This window comes from Rhinoraja longicauda, chromosome 21 (assembly GCF_053455715.1).
Source record: "Rhinoraja longicauda isolate Sanriku21f chromosome 21, sRhiLon1.1, whole genome shotgun sequence".
Classification (NCBI taxonomy): domain Eukaryota; kingdom Metazoa; phylum Chordata; class Chondrichthyes; order Rajiformes; family Arhynchobatidae; genus Rhinoraja; species Rhinoraja longicauda.
The window spans coordinates 14,142,997-14,162,908 of record NC_135973.1 but is presented as its reverse complement, the minus strand read 5'-3'; the positions used below and the strand labels follow the sequence as shown (position 1 = coordinate 14,162,908).

The following is a 19,912-nucleotide window of genomic DNA, read 5'->3' as shown; positions in this document are numbered from 1 at the left end:
GAATAGGGAGGGGTGAGAGAGATGAGCACAAAGACCAGGGGAAAGGAACAGGGTGATGGCATGGTGGGAGAAATGTGTGCACATCGGGTGGGGAAAGAAGAAGTTTCAGGCATTTTACTTGACTTGGAGAATTCAACATTAATTCTGTAGGATTGTGGGCTACCCAAGCAAAATAGAAGGTGCTGGGCATCCATTTTGCATGTGACCTCACTGGCAGTGGAGGAGGCCATGGAAAGAATGCAAAGGGAATTTAAAATGATTAGATATCAGGAGTTCCAGCATACCTTTTTATCCACATATCCTGCCTAACCTGCTGAATTCCTCCAGCAGTTTTTTTTCCTCAAGATTCCAGCATCTGTAGTCTCTTGTCTCCATTTCTCCCTTCTATTTCTGCACACCAACTTTAATATATAACTAGTTTTAATTTAAGCTAAATTGGATACCTGTAAAATACAGCATTGTGCCATTCACATTGAAGTTAATGGCTAATTTGGATTTGTAGCAGAAAAAGGGTTTTTTCATAATCAGGATCAGTATGCATTTTCATTATTCAAATCTTTTTAATTTTAAGCAATATATCAACACATTAAGCCTTCACATTAAGTTACTTTAACTGGAATTTTTGTTTGCATTGGTCTTCCTATAAAGTCTAAGAATCTGGAACATTCATCAATATCTCCCATATATCCAGATGTATGTGAGAACAGATGTTTCTTAAAAATTCAGTGAAATCATTTCCCATTCTGTTACTAATTTGGTCTGTACTGTCCATATATATAATTGAGCTCCCTCATAATTATTGTATAATTATCATCACATGTACCTCTAATTTCCTGATTTCTACAGTGCAGTGCATTATTACTACTACTATTACAGTTTGGGGACTTTTATTCAACTCCAACCAATGATTCCACAACTTACTGTTGCATGGTGTTTGTTTGGGGGATAGGGTAGTGTTTCTTTGTGGGACGTTTGGACATTCTGTGTAATCCCAGTCTTGGGAAAATCAGGAATGGTGCCAAAGTTATGGAAACATTCAAAACACAACTATAATTCCCCAGACCTCACTACATATCTCTGCTCATCTTAGCCTTTGCTTCCTCCACATATGCCCAGTTACTCTGCAGTCTCCATAAACTCCAGAGCATTCAAAACAGTGAAGCAAAGCTTTGACAAATTCTTACTATTCACTTCCCATTTGCCTCCTGCAGCTTAAAATCCCGAGATATGTACTGCTGTAGCTATACTGCTTTGCTTCTGAATTTAATCTTGGTCACTACCAGATTGCTCTATCTCACTCTGGTCCAACGCAACCCTTTCCTTTGCCTCACTCTGCTCTTCCCATGATCCCTCGGTCCCTTCAACATCCCACTCACTATTCCTACTACCAAACTCTCGTTCCTTCCCTTGCTTTACTTACCTCGCCTCTTTCCTCTTTCTCCATCCTCCCTTTTATTGCAGAACCCATCTTTCTCCTCCTATACCACCAACTCTATTCCTCTGTTCCAAAAACCCTTCCCCTTATTTATCTCACCACTATTTTCCCTCTCCACTGTCCTTTCCTCCATTGCCAACTTCATATTGTTAATCCCAGAATCATCTGCACCCCCCCCCCCCCCCAACTTCATAGTCATAGAGTGAGACAGTGTGGAAACAGGCCCTTCGGCCCAACTTGCCCACACCAGCCAACAATGTCCCAGCTACACTAGTCCCACCTGCCTGTGCTTGGTTCATATCCCTCCAAACCTGTCCGATCCATGTACCTTTTGTACTATCCATCCTGTCCTATCCATGTACCATATCTTTTGTTTGCTTGTTTTTATGTCTTTGCTCTGTAAAGCGTCTTTGAGTTTCTTGAAAAGCGCTATATAAATTAAATGTATTATTATTATTATTAACTGTTTCTTAAACAATGGGATAGTCCCAGCCTCAATCTCCTCTGGCAGCTTATTCCATACACCCACCACCCTTTGTGTGAAAACATTACCCCTCAGATTCCTTATTAAATCTTTTCCCCTTCATCTTGAAACTTAGTGTCCTCTGGTCCTCGATTCCACTACTCTGGGCAAGAGGCTCTGCATCTACCTGATCTATTCCTCTCATGATTTTGTACACTTCTATAAGATCACCCCTGATCCTCCAAGGAATAGAGACTTAGCCTGCTCAACCACACACACCCTTTAGTCCTGGCAACATCCTCGTAAATCTTTTCTGAACCCTTTCAAACTTGACAATATCTCTCCTATAACATGGTGCCCAGAACTGAACACAATATTCTAAATGCAGTCTCACCAACATCTTATACAACTGCAACATGACCTCCCAACTTCTATATTGAATACTCTGATGAAGGCCAAAACCCTTTTGACCACCTTTTCTATCTGCAACTCGACCTTCATGGAACAATGCACCTGCACTCATAGATCCCTCTGCCCTATAACACTACCCAGAAGCCTACCATTCAATGTGTAGGTCCTCCCCTTGTTAGACGTCCCAAAATGCAACACTGTTAAATTCCATCAACCATTCCTCAGCCCACCTGGCCAATCGATCCATATCCTGCTGCAATCTTTCACAACCATCTTCACTATCTGCAAAACCGCTCACTTTTGTATCATCAGCAAACTTGCTAATCTTGCCCTGTATGTTCTCATCCAAGTCATTGATGTAGATGACAAACAGTAACAGGCCCAGCACCAATCCCTGAGGCATACCACTTGTCACAAGCCTCCAGTCCAAGAAGCAACCTTCCACCATCACCCTCTGCTTCCTTCCATGGAGCCAATTTGCTATTCATTCATACTTTCCCTCCTTCCCTTTTCTCCATTCTTCCTTCCACTCATCCTCTTTCTCCCTAACCTTGTCATCGTCCATCCCATCTCTATACATTATCTTTTGCCCATCCCTTTGCCTGCTGTCTTCCGTCTATCCGTCTTATTTTCATTCTTTATTTTCCTTGTCCCCTTTTCTCCCAATGTCTTCACTCATCCCTTTCTCTCTACCCCATCCACAAACACACACTCCAGAAATGATGCCTGTCCCGCTGAGTTACTCCAGCATTTTGTGTCTATCTTCACATTTTAGTATCGCGTCTTACGGCCAATCTGCTTTTAAAGGGGCTTCAGTATTAACTGCTTTTGTCATATTAAGAAGTGCCCTAGAAAGTTTTACAAGATCGAAGACGCTAAAGCCCAAAACAAAACGTGAATTGCCATACCGCATAACAAACGGGCTGCATCTCAGGGGAGAACACATTTCTGGTTCTGGTTGATTACTGCGGGCAAACACTATCTCGCGCAGGCAACCTGTAACGTGTACTGTATTACCTGCTCTATCTATAGTTGTTACCTGACTTGTCAAGTATTTACTGCAAAAAAAAGATAGACGCAAAATGCTTGAGTAACTCAGCATCTCTGGGGGAGAAGGAATGGGAGACGTTTCTGGGTCGCGAACTTCAGCATTTCTTTTACTTTCCATTTTCGTAGCATTTGCTAAATATATATTTTGCACATCAGATACTGTACCACAGCCGAGTCCTAGATGGGACAGTCATCACCGAATTTCCCCAGAAGATAGAAAGGTGCACCAATATGGGGTAAGGGAGCGGAAGAAGCAGAGACGTACCAGTCACGCCGCCCGTCACTGCCAGACGCGTCCGCCACCATCGCGAATAAGACGTTCTCTTTATTCCCACGTGGAAAGTAAAGTGTGGGGCCCAAAGGTAAAACACAACTTTACGAAAATGTGCACAGTGAGCAGTTTCGTTTTGGGGTGGGAAAGAGGGAAGAGAAGCCGAGGGGAGGGTTTCTGCAGAAGATGATTGAGTCAGTGGGGGGTGGGGTGGGAGCAGGACGATCCAGTGTGAGTGAGGACACGCGTGGGAAAGATTATAGAGAGTGGAAACATGAAGAGGGAGAGCCGAATGCACCGGGAAACAAGAGGGGTTGCAGATGGCGGAGTGCTTTTTTTACGGGACAGAGATGGGGGGAGGAAAAGAGTGGGTTCCGTTTGAGAATAAATTATTTGTAGCTAGTCAGAGGGTCCTGTGTGGGATGTGTGTAGGGGAGAGAGGGTGAATAATGCAGACAGATTTAAAGATGGGGGGGTTTATTTCTGCCTTCTTTAATTTCCACTCATACAGCCCGCCACGGTCTCCTGCAGCGAGCGATCCACCTCTCGGCCTCTTCTCCTCCCCAGCCTGGCTGGAGTATCTCGGACTTGCCAGGGTCGATTCCTCTTAAACCGCAGGCTCACCAGAAGATAGGACGCGACCTAAGGTCAGCAAATACTGAGTATGCGAAGTGGGGAGACTAGCTTTACAACCAGGGTTAACAACAGGCGGTTAAATGGTCAACACTGTGTGGAATGCTTTGTTGGATTTAGAACGAATATCCTACGTTTATTTGGAATTTGTTGTGCGTTAGTCAGAAAACATCCTGAATCTTGCTCTTAGCTGGGTGGTGGTTAAAAATAGGGTTAATGTAGCTTAGCTGATTGAAGATATTAGCTCAGGCCTCTAATAAGTAACTCATGGTCTGATCTGGTCACACGGAACTCGTGTCACCAATTCAAGCACTGTGTTCAGTATTTGCTTCTGCATTGCCTGGTACAACATTGTGTCTCTATAGGTTTGTGATTTCGTTTTTTACCTTCCATTCAAACCCTTTCTCCTAACCCTTTCCCCTAACCCTTTCTCCTCTAACCCTTTCTCCTCTAACCCTTTCTCCTCTAACCCTTTCTCCTCTAACCCTTTCTCCTCTAACCCTTTCTCCTCTAACCCTTTCTCCTCTAACCCTTTCTCCTCTAACCCTTTCTCCTCTAACCCTTTCTCCTCTAACCCTTTCTCCTCTAACCCTTTCTCCTCTAACCCTTTCTCCTCTAACCCTTTCTCCTCTAACCCTTTCTCCTCTAACCCTTTCTCCTCTAACCCTTTCTCCTCTAACCCTTTCTCCTCTAACCCTTTCTCCTCTAACCCTTTCTCCTCTAACCCTTTCTCCTCTAACCCTTTCTCCTCTAACCCTTTCTCCTCTAACCCTTTCTCCTCTAACCCTTTCTCCTCTAACCCTTTCTCCTCTAACCCTTTCTCCTCTAACCCTTTCTCCTCTAACCCTTTCTCCTCTAACCCTTTCTCCTCTAACCCTTTCTCCTCTAACCCTTTCTCCTCTAACCCTTTCTCCTCTAACCCTTTCCCCTAACCCTTTCTCCTAACCCTTCTTACCGGATAGGACTACAGAAACTGGAGCAAAAAAAAAACAAGTGACTGAAGTAACTCCGGTATTTATTCACAAAATGCTGGAGTAACTTAGCAGGTCAGGCAGCATCTCTGGAGAGGAATGGGTGACGTTGGGGCAAAGGAAGGATATCGGTGGAGACAGTAAGATAGAGGGAGAACTGGGAAGGGGGAGGGGAAGAGAGGGACAGAGGAACTATCTAAAGTTGGAGAAGTCAATGTTCATACTGCTGGGCTGCAAGCTGCCCAAGCGAAATATGAGGTGCTGTCCTCCAATTTCCGGTGGGTCTCACTATGGCACTGGAGGAGGCCCATGACAGAAAGGTCAGACTGGGAGTGGGAGGGGGAGTTGGTGCTCAGCCACCGAGAGATCGGGTTCGTTTTGGCGGACTGAGTGAAGGTGTTGAGCGAAACGATCGCCGAGCCTGCGTTTGGTTTCGCCGATGTAAAGAAATTGACATCTAGAGCAGTGGATGCAATAGATGAGGTTGGTGGAGGTGCAGGTGAACCTCTATCTCACCTGGAAATGTTACTCTGTGGATCAGGCATCATCTGTGGAGAGAAATGGACAGTTGATGTTTCATATTGAGACTCTACCTCTGGACTGCAGGAGAGCTCCAGCAATCCAGACAAGGGTCTTGACCTGAATTGTCACCTGTTTATTTCCCTCTGCAATTTTGCCTGTCTCGCTGAGTTCCTCCAGCAGTTTGTTTTTTTCTTGTTCCCAATCTTTATTGTACCCTTGTCCCTCTCTTCCTGTACTTTATTTCTACCCTCTGAAACTGTGTACCTATGATGCTGCTGCAAGTACGATTTTTAATTGAAGAAGCCAAAGTCTGGAGTAACTCAGAAGGTGAAGCAGCATCTCTGGAGAACATGGGTAGGCGATTTGGTTTGGGACCCTTTTTTCAGACTCCAAGAAGGGTCCTGACCTGAAACATCATCTATCCATTTTCTCATGATATGCTGCCTGACCTACTGAGTTACTCCAATACCTCGTCTTTTTCTGTAAACCAGAATGTGCAGTTATTTGTTTCATCAAGATTTTCATTGTTCCTCAACCTCACTATATTTGCATGCGACAAATTGCTGCCTATCACCCACCTTCTTATCCCCCTTCCCTCTAATACCCAGTCTCTTCCTCTCTTCCCCATCTCCTGCCATTCATTCTGCCTCCTAGCCCCCTACATTTGGTACCGTGTAGATGTCTTGACATTGCAATCCAATTGCCTTTTTCTTTTTCAGTCCCCAATGGTTGTTTTACATTTCTACACAAGCCCCAAGGAGGTCCTGCTATCGGATGTGGGGAAGAGCCTATTCCGCTCTGGAATCCATAATGTGGAGAAGATCGAGCGTGTAACTCAAGAACTTTGCTTCAATGTGAACTGGACAGGTGCGTTTGAGGTTGGAGAGTGATGCTGGCTGTCTGGGAACGTGAAGGGAGAAACGAGACCGGGATCTGCTGTGCATCAGCGGATGAGTTGGGGAGGAAGGTATAATATGTCTGTTGAATGTGGGTTAGGAGGAGGTTGGATGAAGAGTCATGCTAATTAGGGACTGGGTGTTGTTCAGGGAACAAGGACTTTGTCCCTGATCTTGTTGTGAGAGATGGGTGAACGACTTAGTTTATTTTATTGACATGTGTACTGATTGAAAAGCTTTTTGTTCCATGCTACCCAGTGTGTGAAAGACTGATGGGGATGATATGTAGCAGATAAGATGTTGGGGAGGGTAGCACTGTGTCAGGGTGAAGATTGCATCGTATCTGGGAGGTATGATTGAGGACATGCCCTTTCCCGGACATCTTGCGCCTATGCACTGCATCCCACTTCAATACTTCACACACAGTTCTCTCTCTCTCTACACCTCACCCCACACAATGCATTGATCTCCCTTAATCCATATGTTCCCTCAGCTCCAGTCTCCCCAACTCCACAGGACAGGCAGAAACTCGCATGGATTTTCCAATATCCGTTTGAACCTGAGAAAATTTCTACAGAACCCTTCCTCAGTGAGCTTGATGGGGACTTGCTGGTGGAGATTGGACCAAGGTAAGTCAGGGGATGGATTTGGTGGTCTGATAGTTTTGTGTGTGGTGTGCGCAGGTCCAGGTTTGGTCACTGAGTGAACAAGAGTGACTGGATGTTTGTTTCGCTGCTCATATGGATGTAAAAGTGACCCCGTAAACATGTGCTTGTAAATGGGTGGTTCCATGTTGTTTACCCACGTACAGAAGAGGCTCATGTGAGTAAGTACATCTGTGCACAGGAATGATACTGAGTACATATATACGTGTTGACACCTGCAAGTGGATTGGGAGCCTGTGCTTGTTGTGGTGGTAGTTCCTCTGCTTCGCGACTTGGTTATTGACTGCTTGCTGACAGAACTCTTGTTGAATTTTTCGTATCTCAGATTGAACTTCTCCACAGCCTGGTCGACAAATGCAGTGTCCATCTGCCACTCCATAGGATTAACTGAGGTGGATCGTGTTGAGTGCTCTCGCCGATATCTGCTGAAGGTAAGAGGTGTTGGTACCTGTACAAGGTCAGCGCAAGGTACATAAACCTATATTGCCAGGAACCCGATACCAGTTCCTGGGCACATCTTCTCCAGATGTGCAAACAGACACCTGAAGACCCACAGTGGACTCCTGGCACAGTCACTCTCACTGAGTTTTCGTGAGTCTCAATTTGAGTCAATTTCCTCCATTCCCTGGTTCATTGGCATTTTCCCCTCGCACCATATCATCCGTGTAGGTCCTGTGTGAACTAACGTGTCCCCATTCCTTTGTGTTGATTGTTGATGTTGCTGGTGTTGGTGCATGTTTGCAGATCCATAATTCGGAGAGGTTGGCACCAGCTGCCTCGGGTGAGCTGGTTGCTGCCTTCTATGATCGGATGACAGAGTGCGTGTATCAGCGACCCATTGAAACTTTCCAAGTGTTGACCAGCCCGTCGCAGGTGTACGAAGTGGACGTGATGAAAGGGGGGGAGGGTGCGCTGGAGAAAGCAAACCGGGAACTGGGTAAGTGCGGGAGCTGATGCATGGAGCGACTCAAATCAAATGGCCTCCTTCCAAGCTGTAAGCATTCTGTAAAAAGCTTACTGGAACACAGTACTGTTGTAGAGTAACATTGCAAGTGAATGTCCGGAGATTTATGTACAGGGTGGGGAAGTGTCTGCATTGTGTAGGCCCCAGTATTGAGCTGATGGTTGCTGTCTGTTCCCACAGGCTTGGCTTTTGACTCTTGGGACCTGGATTTTTATACAAGGTTATTTCAAAAGGTGGGCCGGAATCCAACTAGTGTGGAGTGCTTCGACTTGGCCCAATCCAACAGGTGAAACCCTCGTCAATGTTGACTAATCAGTGTCCTCCTCTGATCACAGAGCCTTGTATGACTCCCAATGAATGAGTATGAAGAAGGGTCTCGACCCGAAACGTCACCCATTCCTTCTCTCCAGAGATGCTGTCTGTCCTGCAGAGTTACTCCAGCGTTTTGTGTCTATCTTTGTTGAATCCCAAACTAATCCAACAGACCCTTTGCCCTGTGTCAATCCTAAACTAATTCCACTGCCCTACCCTTATTCTTATGGCTCTGTGATTGATGATCACAAATTATGTGATTGATAATCACAAATTAACTCCACTGCCCTTCTGTCCCTGTAGATTTGTGTGTGCAGTGTTTATGAAGTATGGACTGGGATTTTAGTGGAACAAGAGCAAAGCTGCACCTTTCTATTTAAAGAAAATGCCGCTGGGTTGAAAATAATCAATTTATTTTTGGTTCAGTGAGTTAATTTGACAGTCTGGGATAATCTGACAAGTAAGATTGCAGATTTTTCTCTCTATTTTAGAGAGGTGTGATCTAAATTATGATGTACTGCATGCAATTAATTAAAACCGGCAGGTTGAAACGAGATTAAAAATCAGCATGAACAAATATAAATAGACCATTTTATAATTACGAAGAAATGAAATTGCGATGGGTCTGGCAAGGAAGATAATATGAAAATCAAAAGAATTGCAGACACTGGAAATCTGAAGTAATAATGGAAAGTGCCAGAAGCATTTGGCGAACCAGGCAGTATCAGAGAAGGAGACTGTTTCAAGACTGTTGCAGAACTGCGACACTAAATGTCTTGTACTTTGACAGAGGAGCAGTTTGAAATCACTGAAATCCGTGAAGACCACATCATCAATGAAGAAGGGTCTCGACCCGAAACCTCACCCATTCCTTCTCTCCCGAGATGCTGCCTGACCTGCTGAGTTACTCCAGCATTTTGTGAATAAATACCTTCGATTTGTACCAGCATCTGCAGTTATCTTCTTGTACATCATCAATGCATTTGGGTGCTTTGTTCCAAGAGGCAGCTGCACCCTTAGATTAAGTACTGCGGAGTTGGTCAGTTTAAAAGAGTGTAGCTGTGTGCAAGTGCGAGCCAAGTTATGCTTCAGTCATATAGGACGTTGATAAGATGGCATCTGGAGTACTTTAGTCTCTTCACTTTAAGGAAGAATGTAAATACATTGGAAGTTATGAATTTGCATCCTTTAGGTTTGAGAGAAGATTTACAAAACTGAGAATGTGCAGATCATTCATGAGGAATAATTAGAGAGGTTAGACTTGCATCCAAAGTGTAGTTTGGAAAAGTGAGAAGGGACTTGCATGAAACACAAGATCCTGCAGGTTCTTGACAGAGGATGTGGAGAGGATGTTTCCTCTTGTGCGAGAATTTAGAACTGTTATATTTAGATGCTTTCTCAAAGGTGCCTCCTTACCTTTTTCTATTTATTCTTCCTCTCGCCCACCCACTCCCTATCCCCACTCTGTCTTGATATTTCCCAGCCCCTTGATGATTTGTAAAGCTGGAGTTTCACAAGTAGTTCTCCATAAAGTCGGTTTGTTTTTGCAGTGAACATAGTCGCCACTGGTTCTTCAAAGGGCGTTTAGTGGTAGATGGAGAAGTCAAGGAGAAAAGTCTTTTTGATATGATCATGAAGACACAGGATTATAGCAACAAGAACAACATTATCAAATTCTGTGACAACAGCAGGTGAGCCAAGCGAAGGGAGAATTAGAACAGAACGAAGGGATGTGAGAAACAATGAAAGGAGTCGGAGATAAAAACTGGGTTACATGAAGGAGTCTATGAAGGAGTGCAGAGTTGATATGAAGGAGGAGCAGTTGAGAGTCAGAAGAGTGAGTCAGTTGAGGTATGAGGAAATTGTAGGGAATATCCCAATGAGTGGCTGAGGGGAAATGGGGGGTAGATTTGAGAGGAGGAGGGATGAGGAAGAAGGGAGAGTCTTCTGGAAAAGGGAATGGGGTACTTTGGGAAATGGAGGTTTGAGATAGTTGAGACGAGAGATGATGAGTTGATTGGGGAGGGGGAGAAGGCAGAGGGATGAGTGAGATAATGGGAGAGGAATGAAATAAATGAGGGAAGGGTACATGCAGAGGGGACAGCAGACAATTTGGAAATGGTTGTTGATGGGGAAAGGGAATGGGGAGATGGTAGGAGGAGAGGACATCACTTAAGGGACTGGGGTGCAAAGAAGAGGAAATGGAGGGGTGGAGACGGCTTGGGGGAGAATAAGCGGGAAGTATGAGGCAGGGTTTTATGGATGGAATTGGGAAGAAAAATGTTGGATAGAGGGAGCTGTGGGTTCAAACATCTGATTGGTGTGCACGGTTTGCCTTTCACCACAGTGCCATTGAAGGCCGATGTGTTGAGTGTCTCTATCCAAGCCACGGGTCCAAAGCCAGCAACATGGAGGTTCACAAAGCCATGCGGCATGTAATCTTCACTGCAGAAACACACAACTTCCCCACAGGTCAGTCAGTGTTAAATGTGAGTGACCACACTCCAGAAGGTTTCTCGCCGCCTGTGGTTAGAAAAGTGGGATTCTCTGAATGATTTATCTCATTGGGTCGATGTCCTTCATTGTTTCAGGCGTGGCTCCGTTCAGCGGTTCAACTACAGGGACCGGAGGTCGTATACGGGACGTCCAGTGCACAGGCCAAGGGGCCCACGTGATCGCAGGGACAGCCGGTTACTGCTTTGGGAATCTGCTCTGTCCAGGTGTGCTTTGCGAACTTAGTTAAAGTTACTCTCCGTTTTGCATGTTACAATTGAAACTTCCACCATCCCCTGGCAGTGTGTTCCAGGCCCTAATCACATCGCTTTTAAAAATAAATGTGTTTCCCTGAGAGTTTTGGTGATTCCTTTCATTCTGTGTCCCTGGGCTCTTGAACCTTCCAACAGGAACAGTTTCTCTCTATCTGTCCTATATCTTTATGTCTATAACTTTAATAAAAATTCTCTGTTTCAAGAAAAACAGCCCCGGGTTCACCGGTCTGTCTCGGCACATAATTAATGTCCTTCATCCCTGGAATAATTTTAGTAAATCTTTTCTCTGGTTTTTAAAAGTGACGTTGCCTCGTGGTTTCTGCCTCCTTTTTTTTTTAACAAGTGTTACATTTGCCAGCTTCTGACACCTCCCTGTTATCCAGGGAGCAGTGCAAAGTTTTGGGAAAACGTTTGCTACCTCCACCCTCGGCAATCGAGAATGATTCCTATTTAGACCTGGTTGCTTTGAGAGGATCAGTTCTTTCTAGTGCCACCTCTTCATCAATTTCCGTTCACCTCCCCTTTTAATGTGATGTTAGCAGTGTCCACTTGCCAAAGTACAAATTTCAGTTACTTCAGTCTCCTTGCATAGAATGCCTTTATTCATAAACATTGTCAAATCCCCTCTTCACTATTTATATACTTATTGAAGGCATTGGGTACCCTTCCACATTTTGCTCACACTCTGTTTGTTGGTCTTGGTTTCCTTTTCACTTCTCCAACCATCCCCCCCCCCCCCCCCCCCCGTCCCCACCAGTGACTATATTCAGCCTGATTCTCTCTGGTTATTCATAAAGCATCACATACTTCACAGTCCCCTCTGTTGCTTTCTCTGTGTTGTCAGGCTGTCCCATGTTGCATTTGCAGTCTTGGTGCGTTTGATATTTGACTTTCTGCCACATCTCGTGTGCATTGTGTAATCTCGATGAATTGGCTGTGGCTGCAGGTTATGAGCTGCCCTGGGAAGACCGAACCTTTACTTATCCTGGGAACTTTGCACATCCACTGGAAGTGGTGATCGAGGCAAGTAACGGAGCTTCGGATTATGGCAATAAATTCGGAGAGCCTGTCTTGGCAGGTAAGTGCTGGTTAATGTGCATTTCTGAAACTAATAAGGTCCAATCAACTGAGCTCAATAGACAATAGGTGCAGGAGTAGGCCATTCGGCCCTTCGAGCCAGCACCGCCATTCAATGTGATCATGGCTGATCATTCTCAATCAGTACCCTGTTCCTGCTTTCTCCCCATACCCCCTGACTCCGCTATCCTTAAGAGCTCTATCTAGCTCTCTCTTGAATGTATTCAGAGAATTGGCTTCCACTGCCTTCTGAGGCAGAGAATTCCACAGATTCACAACTCTTTGACTGAAAAAGTTTTTCCTCATCTCTGTTCTAAATGGCCTACCCCTTATTCTTAAACTGTGGCCCCTGGTTCTGGACTCCCCCAACATTGGGAACATGTTTCCTGCCTCTAACGTGTCCAACCCCTTAATAATCTTATGCGTTTCGATAAGATCCCCTCTCATCCTTCTAAATTCCAGTGTATACAAGCTCCATTGGATTTGATCAGGTCCTGACAGCTGAGCTGCTTGATTTGATAGATACTGTTTAAATGGTGCCCCTCTGATCAATAGATGAAGCTTTATGCTCAATAAAGGTCTCAAACTCTGCCCCTTCCCCCTGATTAGTTGATGCATTGTGCCTCACATCTGGTAGGTTTGGTTCTGTTTTTGTTCTAGGATTTGCCCGGTCATTTGGAATGATGCTTCCCAACGGGGAAAGAAGGGAGTGGATTAAACCAATTATGTTCAGTGCTGGCATTGGAACCATTGAGGCTGAGCATGTCCGAAAGGAACAGCCCGAACCAGGTAAGTGTTGGTTGGTCGGTATTGGTTAGGTGCAGATGCTAGATGAGTGGATTGTAATGTCAGTGTCCCTGTGTGTATTGCCAGATGTATGAGTTTGGTTGGGGATGGATTGAGCTATCGTGTAGACGGGATCGTGGGCTGTTAGGTTAGATTTTTTTTTTAGAGATACAGCCCGGAAACAGGCCCTTCGGCCCACCGAGTTCGCGCCGCCCAGCGATCCCCGCACATTAACACTATCCTACACACACTAGGGACAATTTTTACATTTACCCAGTCAATTAACCTACATACCTGTACGTCTTTGTAGTGTGGGAGGAAACTGGATCTCGGAGAAAACCCACGCAGGTCACGGGGAGAACGTAAAACTCCGTACAGACGGCGCCCGTAGTCAGGATCGAACCTGAGTCTCCAGCGCTGCATTCGCTGTAAGGCAGTAACTCTACCGCTGTGCCACCGTGCCGCCCAGGCTGGGTGGGCTGTTGAGTCCTGGTTGAACCATGATCCAGGTTAATGCCCTTTAGTCAATGGTGGGTGGATAAGGCATCTACTGGGTAGCTATGTGACCACCTCTGTTTTCAGGATAGGGTTGTGCATGAAGAGTTGGAGTGGTCTTGTGGATGTGGTTAAGCAAGGCATCAGCTGAGGGTGCATATGGGAACTCCGGCCCCTCCCCCGCCCGTGTCGTGCTAGCTTCAAAGTCGTTTTGTTGAGTCTTATTGTCTGTAACTCATTTTCACCTAGCTCACAGCTAACAATCATCCTTTATCATCCTTTTTTTGCACATCTTTCATTCATTGGTTCTCTTTCGCTATATCACCATCTAAATCTCTCGTTTCCCTTTCCCCGACTCTCAGTCTGAAGAAGGGTGTCTACCCGAAATGTCACCTATTCCTTTTCTCCAGAGATGCTCTCTGACCCGCTGAGTTACTCCAGCTTTTTGTGTCTTTCTATGATAGGTATGGCAGTGTTGCCCTTACTGGTTCAGGTAGTTGGTGCTTTATTTTCGTATCATTGTACAGTAATAGAAACATAGAAAATAGGTGCAGGAGTAGGCCATTCGGCCCTTCGAGCCTGCACCGCCATTCAATATGATCATGGCTGATCATCCAACTCAGTATCCCCTACCTGCCTTCTCTCCATACCCCCTGATCCCTTTAGCCACAAGGGCCACATCTAACTCCCTCTTAAATATAGCCAATGAACTGGCCTCAACTACCTTCTGTGGCAGAGAATTCTACAGATTCACCACTCTGTGTGAAAAAAAACTTTCTCATCTCGGTCCTAAAAGACTACCCCTTATCCTTAAACTGTGACCCCTTGTTCTGGACTTCCCCAACATCGGGAACAATCTTCCTACATGTAGCCTGTCGAACCCCTTAAGAATTTTGTAAGTTTCTATAAGATCCCCCCTCAATCTTCTAAATTCCACCGAGTACAAGCCGAGTCTATCCAGTCTTTCTTCATATGAAAGTCCTGCCATCCCAGGAATCAATCTGGTGAACCTTCTCTGTACTCCCTCTATGGCAAGAATGTATTTCCTCAGATTAGGAGACCAAAACTGTACGCAATACTCCAGGTGTGGTCTCACCAATGCCCTGTACAACTGCAGCAGAACCTCCCTGCTCCTATACTCAAATCCCCTCGCTATGAATGCCAACATACCATTCGCTTTCTTCACTGCCTGCTGCACCTGCATGCCTACTTTCAATGACTGGTGCACCACGACACCCAGGTCTCGCTGCATCTCCCCTTCTCCTAATCGGCCACCATTTAGATAATAGTCTGCTTTCCTGTTCTTGCCACCAAAGTGGATAACCTCACATTTATCCACATTATACTGCATCTGCCATGCATTTGCCCACTCACCTAACCTATCCAAGTCGCGTTGCAGCCTCCTAGCATCCTCCTCACAGCTAACACTGCCCCCCAGCTTCGTGTCATCCGCAAACTTGGAGATGTTGCATTCAATTCTCTCGTCCAAATCATTAATTTGCATATCATTGTACCTTAATCGGTACATGCAACAATAAAAGACCTTTGAAACTTTGGTCTAATGATGTTGTTGGGAATGTTTTTGCGTGTGGGCTGAGGTAGGGTGAGATGGTCAAATGTGTTTCAAGTGCGCACAATTGTTGTGCTGTAGTTATTGACCCTGTGTGCCTGGTGCTTTCCATCAGGCTGCAGTGATCTTAGAAACTTTGCAGCCTTATTCCGATTCCTAACTCATGTGTCTGTTTTCAGAGATGGAGGTGGTGAAGATTGGAGGCCCTGTGTATCGAATCGGCGTGGGTGGAGGGGCGGCATCCTCCATTCAGGCAAGTCATCGAGTGCATTTGTGTTCTGGTACTGAAAACATATGGGCAAGGCACTGGGCACCAGAGGAAAGATATGGGCTGAGAGGATAGAGTGGACAGAATCTGCCAAATGTGCATGCACAGTGTTCATTTATAAAGTAAAAGTATCTTCACAAGTAAGGAAGCTGTCATTTGGTCGACTATGTTCTTGTCAGCTGAAAATCTGTTCTGACTGCCATGGTACTGAGGGGAAACAAGTATCAGAGGTCCCTCTGCTCCTGCATTTTGGTTTAGAGAACCTTCCTCACCCAGTGAGCGCAGACACGCTAGATTTTCTGCAGTGTGGACTGCTCAGCCTGTGGCTTAAGATTCCCCTGCTTATGGTTGATCCAACTCGATGCTTTCGTCGGCGATTACCTTGGAGATACAGCATGGAAACAGGCTCTTCGGCCCACTGAGTCCATGTCGACCATCAATCACCCTTCATACTAATTCTATGTTGTCCCACTTTCTTATCCTTTCATTATAAGAAAGTGTTTGTGTTGGGGTCGTGTATCTTGTGTTTTTTTCTTTTTTGTTGTGTTCTGTGACTGTTGGAAATGTAATTTTGTTCGGTATCTCGGTACCGAATGACAATAAAGCTCATATCATATCATACACACTAGGGGCAATTTGCAGAGACCAAATAACCTACAGACCTGCATGTCTTTGGGATGTGAGAGGGAACCCACATGGTCACAGGGAGAATTTGCAAACTCCACACGGAGAGCACCCAAGGTTAGGATCGAACACTGGTCTCCGGTGCTGAGGCAGCAACTCTACCAGCTACGACACTGCCACACTGCGGCTGTACACTACCTCTCCAAATATTCCCCAGTGCTTGACATTGCTTTTTGTGAGCCATCAACCTGGCTTTGCAAGTGCAGTCTTTCCTCTCTCCAAGCGTTAGATTCTGATTTATCCCTTCCCCTGTCCATAGCTGGTCTAGCTCTGAGTTATACTCACTGACGCTGGGGTACTGTTTCACTGCCACATCTTCGAGTTGCTCGGTTTCATTCCCCCAAAACTGCCCAGAACTGCATTCTCTCTTGAATCAGGAATATCTCTTGAATCTATTTTAAGATTTGTGTGACTGAAATCCGCTAGATGATTACATTGATAGCTACCCTTATCACAGAAATGCTCGCATTTGTCCTTGTCTGCCTCCTTTTCACTGAGCCTACATTAAATTGGTTTATTTGGTTCAATCCATATGGCCTCATTGGTCAATCTTTTCTAGCATGTGGTTATTTTACATTTTATATCTCTATCTCATCTGGCAGCTTTTATAACAATGATCTGCCATTACTCGGCTCCTTTCAGTAATGACCAAGGTCGTGGCCAGGAATAGGGCGTCGTCATTGTGACTGGAATGATATGACTGTCAGCAATGGCAAGCATGGATGGAAATGGGAGCGGGAAGTGTCTACGTTGGAGCACAAACAATAGCTATGGGCACCCGCGGTCTGGGTGATGGTGAGGGCTGTGCGGTTGCATGGAAAGGAATGGTTGATGACTGTGGCTGGGACCAGGGTATGGTTTGGGGTTGGGACATGGCCTGGGACAGGGTGCAGGACGGTTTGCGGTGCAGCCCAGAGAGATTACTGATGTGTTGTAGTCGGAGAGCGGAGTGCAAGCATATTGTCGTCACTGATGGAACATTATCTGCAATGGGCATGTTCCTGGGGCAAAATGTCAGAAGCGCTGGTACGGATCGGCTAGTGTGCACACTGTGATAAACTGGGTCCACTTGTGAAGGTTCTGTTGGCATCATAATGGTAAATGTGATTTTTGGATCCTCCACTCTTTGATCGACACCCCAGGTGCAGGGAGACAACACAGCAGAGCTGGACTTTGCAGCAGTACAGCGAGGCGACGCTGAGATGGAGCAGAAGATGAACCGAGCTCTCCGTGCCTGCATTGAGAGGCAACGCAGCAACCCAATCTGTAGTATTCACGACCAGGGGGCCGGAGGCAATGGTGGGTATGGAAACTGGAGGTCCTGCTGTGGTTTGGACGACTGACAGCGTGTTTTGGACGACTGTCAGCAATGGGAGGATCTGGTTGGCAATGAACAGCAGGAGAGATGAATGGGAATGGCAGTGGGTGATGTCAGGCTGGAAACTTGAGCTTTGGGAAGGTGATGGCTGGAACCATTAAGAAATATGGAACGTAAGAGCATAAGTAAAGACTTATTGCCACCAGACCCAAATATGAAGGATTTTGATCGATTGGGGAATATAGTTAGTTGGAGTGAGTGACACCCAACTGTTTGGATTCATTAGAAATATGGCCAGTTGGAGTAAATAGCAAAAGGTTTAATCGGCTGGGAATTTTGGTTTGATCGGCTTGGAATGGAAACAATTTTAGTTATTGTGATTCCAGTCACCAGTACATCAATGTGTGCCATTAACAAGTTGATTTGCAGAATGCAATATACTCACCTGAATATCACTGTTCCCCCTTCAGGTAACGTGTTGAAAGAGCTGAGTGAGCCGGCAGGGGCCAGGATATTCACCAGCAAATTCAAGGTAGGGGGAAATCTTTATCTGCAGGTCGTCATTAGAATGCAGTAAGTTCACCAGAGGCTGCACTAAAATATATTTTTTAAACTGTGGATATTCCTGCTGGGCAAGAGCATCTGTTGGGATGCACCCCCTCACTGCTTTCACTGGAAGTTAAGGGAAATGTGTTTTGTGGGATTTTTGAGGTTCACTGCTGATGTAAAGGAGGCCACATTGGGAGCAGCGTATGCAGTAGATGAGATTAGAGGAGATGCACATGAACCTGTCTCACCTGGAAGGACTGCTGGGGTCCGTGGATGGATGTAAGGGAGGAGGTATGGGGATAGGTGGTGCATCTCCTGCAGTTGCAGAGGTAGGTACCTGGTGGTGGTTTGGGTGGGAGAGGATAAGTGAAGCAAGGAGTTGCCGTGGGAGTAGTCTGCGAAAAGGGGTGGGGATGGGAAGATGTGATGGGTGTTGGGGTCATGTTGAAGGTGGCTGAAATGCCAGAGAATGATGTGTTGAATGCGGACTCAAGTGGGGTGAAAGGTAAGTACCAGAGGAACTTCTTGCTATTGAGGGAGTGCAGCGTAGGTTCACCAGGTTATTTCCCAGGATGGCGGGACTGACGTATGATGAAAGAATGGATCGACTGGGCTTTCATTCACTGGAATTTAGAACGATGAGAGGGGATCCTATAGAAACATATAAAATTCTTAAGGGATTGGACAGACTAGATGCAGGAAAAATGTTCCCGATGTTGGGGGAGTCCAGAACCAGGGGTGACTGTTTAAGAATAAAGGGTAGGCCATTTAGGACTGAGATGAGGAAAAACTTTTCACCCGGAGAATTGTGAATCTGAGGAATACTCTGCCGTAGAAGGCAGTGGAGGCCAATTCACTGGATGTTTTCAAGAGAGAATTCGATATAGCTCTTAGGGTTAACGAATTCAAGGGATATGGGGAGAAAGCAGGAACGGGGTACTGATTTAGGATGATCAGACATGATCTTATTGAATGGTGGTGCTGGCTCAAAGGGCCGAATGGCCTACTCCTGCACCTATTTTCTATGTAATCTATCCTTTTTCTGTCTGCAGGTAGGGAGAGCAAGAGCAGTACTATGAGACGCAGGTGAGGGATCCATCTATAACAACAGGGGAGAAATCCATCTTTATTAAAGAAAGAGTCCTTGAATGGAAAGCCTCATCTTGGGAGCAGGTGCAGCGGAGACAGGGAAATTGAGTTGGAGAGGCAGGGTAGGGGGAGGTGTAGTGCAGCTAATTGAGGGAGTCAATGCGATTGTAGTAGATGTCATTTGATAGTCTGTCCCCTGTGATGGAGAAGAATTTGAAAGCAGGCCAGAAGTTAGTGATAAAGTTAATGAAATCAATGAGTTCTGCACGGGTGCAGGAGGCAGCCCCAATGCAGTTATCAATATAGCAGAGAAAGCGTTGGCTGACGCTGGTATACGTTTGGAATAAGGTTCTACATAACTAATAAAAAAGACAGGCATAGCTGGAGCCCATGCATATGTTTTTCTATATCACTTTATTTTATTAAGCATTGTTTTGTAGATCCTCTCCAATGCATTACCTTACACTACACGTTCTCTGGATTAAATTCCATTTACTGATTCTCTGCCTATCTGGTTGGCTTGCTGATGTTTTCTCGCAGCCCAAACTCTTTTTGCTATTGACCACAGGGGTAATTTTGTATTGCCTGAAAATGTCTTTATTGTACCCCCTTTGTTTGGGTCAAAATTGCAAGGGAACTAAGCATGGAATCTTTTCAAGATCATTCTGTAACAAAAATGCTTTGTCAACAATTGTCCTTCATGTCCTGCCATTGA

The 19,912-nt window shown here is 45.5% G+C and overlaps 1 protein-coding gene across 1 annotated transcript in view; it reads left to right on the top strand.

Moving 5' to 3' along the window:
- The first annotated feature begins 6,480 nt into the window (after positions 1 to 6,480).
- The window catches only part of pfas (phosphoribosylformylglycinamidine synthase), a 33,054-nt gene continuing 19,622 nt past the window's right edge, over positions 6,481 to 19,912 (top strand). The window contains exons 1-13 of the mRNA XM_078417802.1: positions 6,481 to 6,623; positions 7,146 to 7,281; positions 7,643 to 7,748; positions 8,062 to 8,254; positions 8,462 to 8,567; positions 10,144 to 10,284; positions 10,941 to 11,065; positions 11,185 to 11,313; positions 12,308 to 12,439; positions 13,099 to 13,227; positions 15,469 to 15,542; positions 17,384 to 17,540; positions 18,030 to 18,091. Of these exons, the coding sequence (XP_078273928.1) occupies positions 6,482 to 6,623; positions 7,146 to 7,281; positions 7,643 to 7,748; positions 8,062 to 8,254; positions 8,462 to 8,567; positions 10,144 to 10,284; positions 10,941 to 11,065; positions 11,185 to 11,313; positions 12,308 to 12,439; positions 13,099 to 13,227; positions 15,469 to 15,542; positions 17,384 to 17,540; positions 18,030 to 18,091 (1,632 nt within the window). The 5' untranslated portion in view covers position 6,481. The remainder of the gene's footprint in view (positions 6,624 to 7,145; positions 7,282 to 7,642; positions 7,749 to 8,061; positions 8,255 to 8,461; positions 8,568 to 10,143; positions 10,285 to 10,940; positions 11,066 to 11,184; positions 11,314 to 12,307; positions 12,440 to 13,098; positions 13,228 to 15,468; positions 15,543 to 17,383; positions 17,541 to 18,029; positions 18,092 to 19,912) is intronic.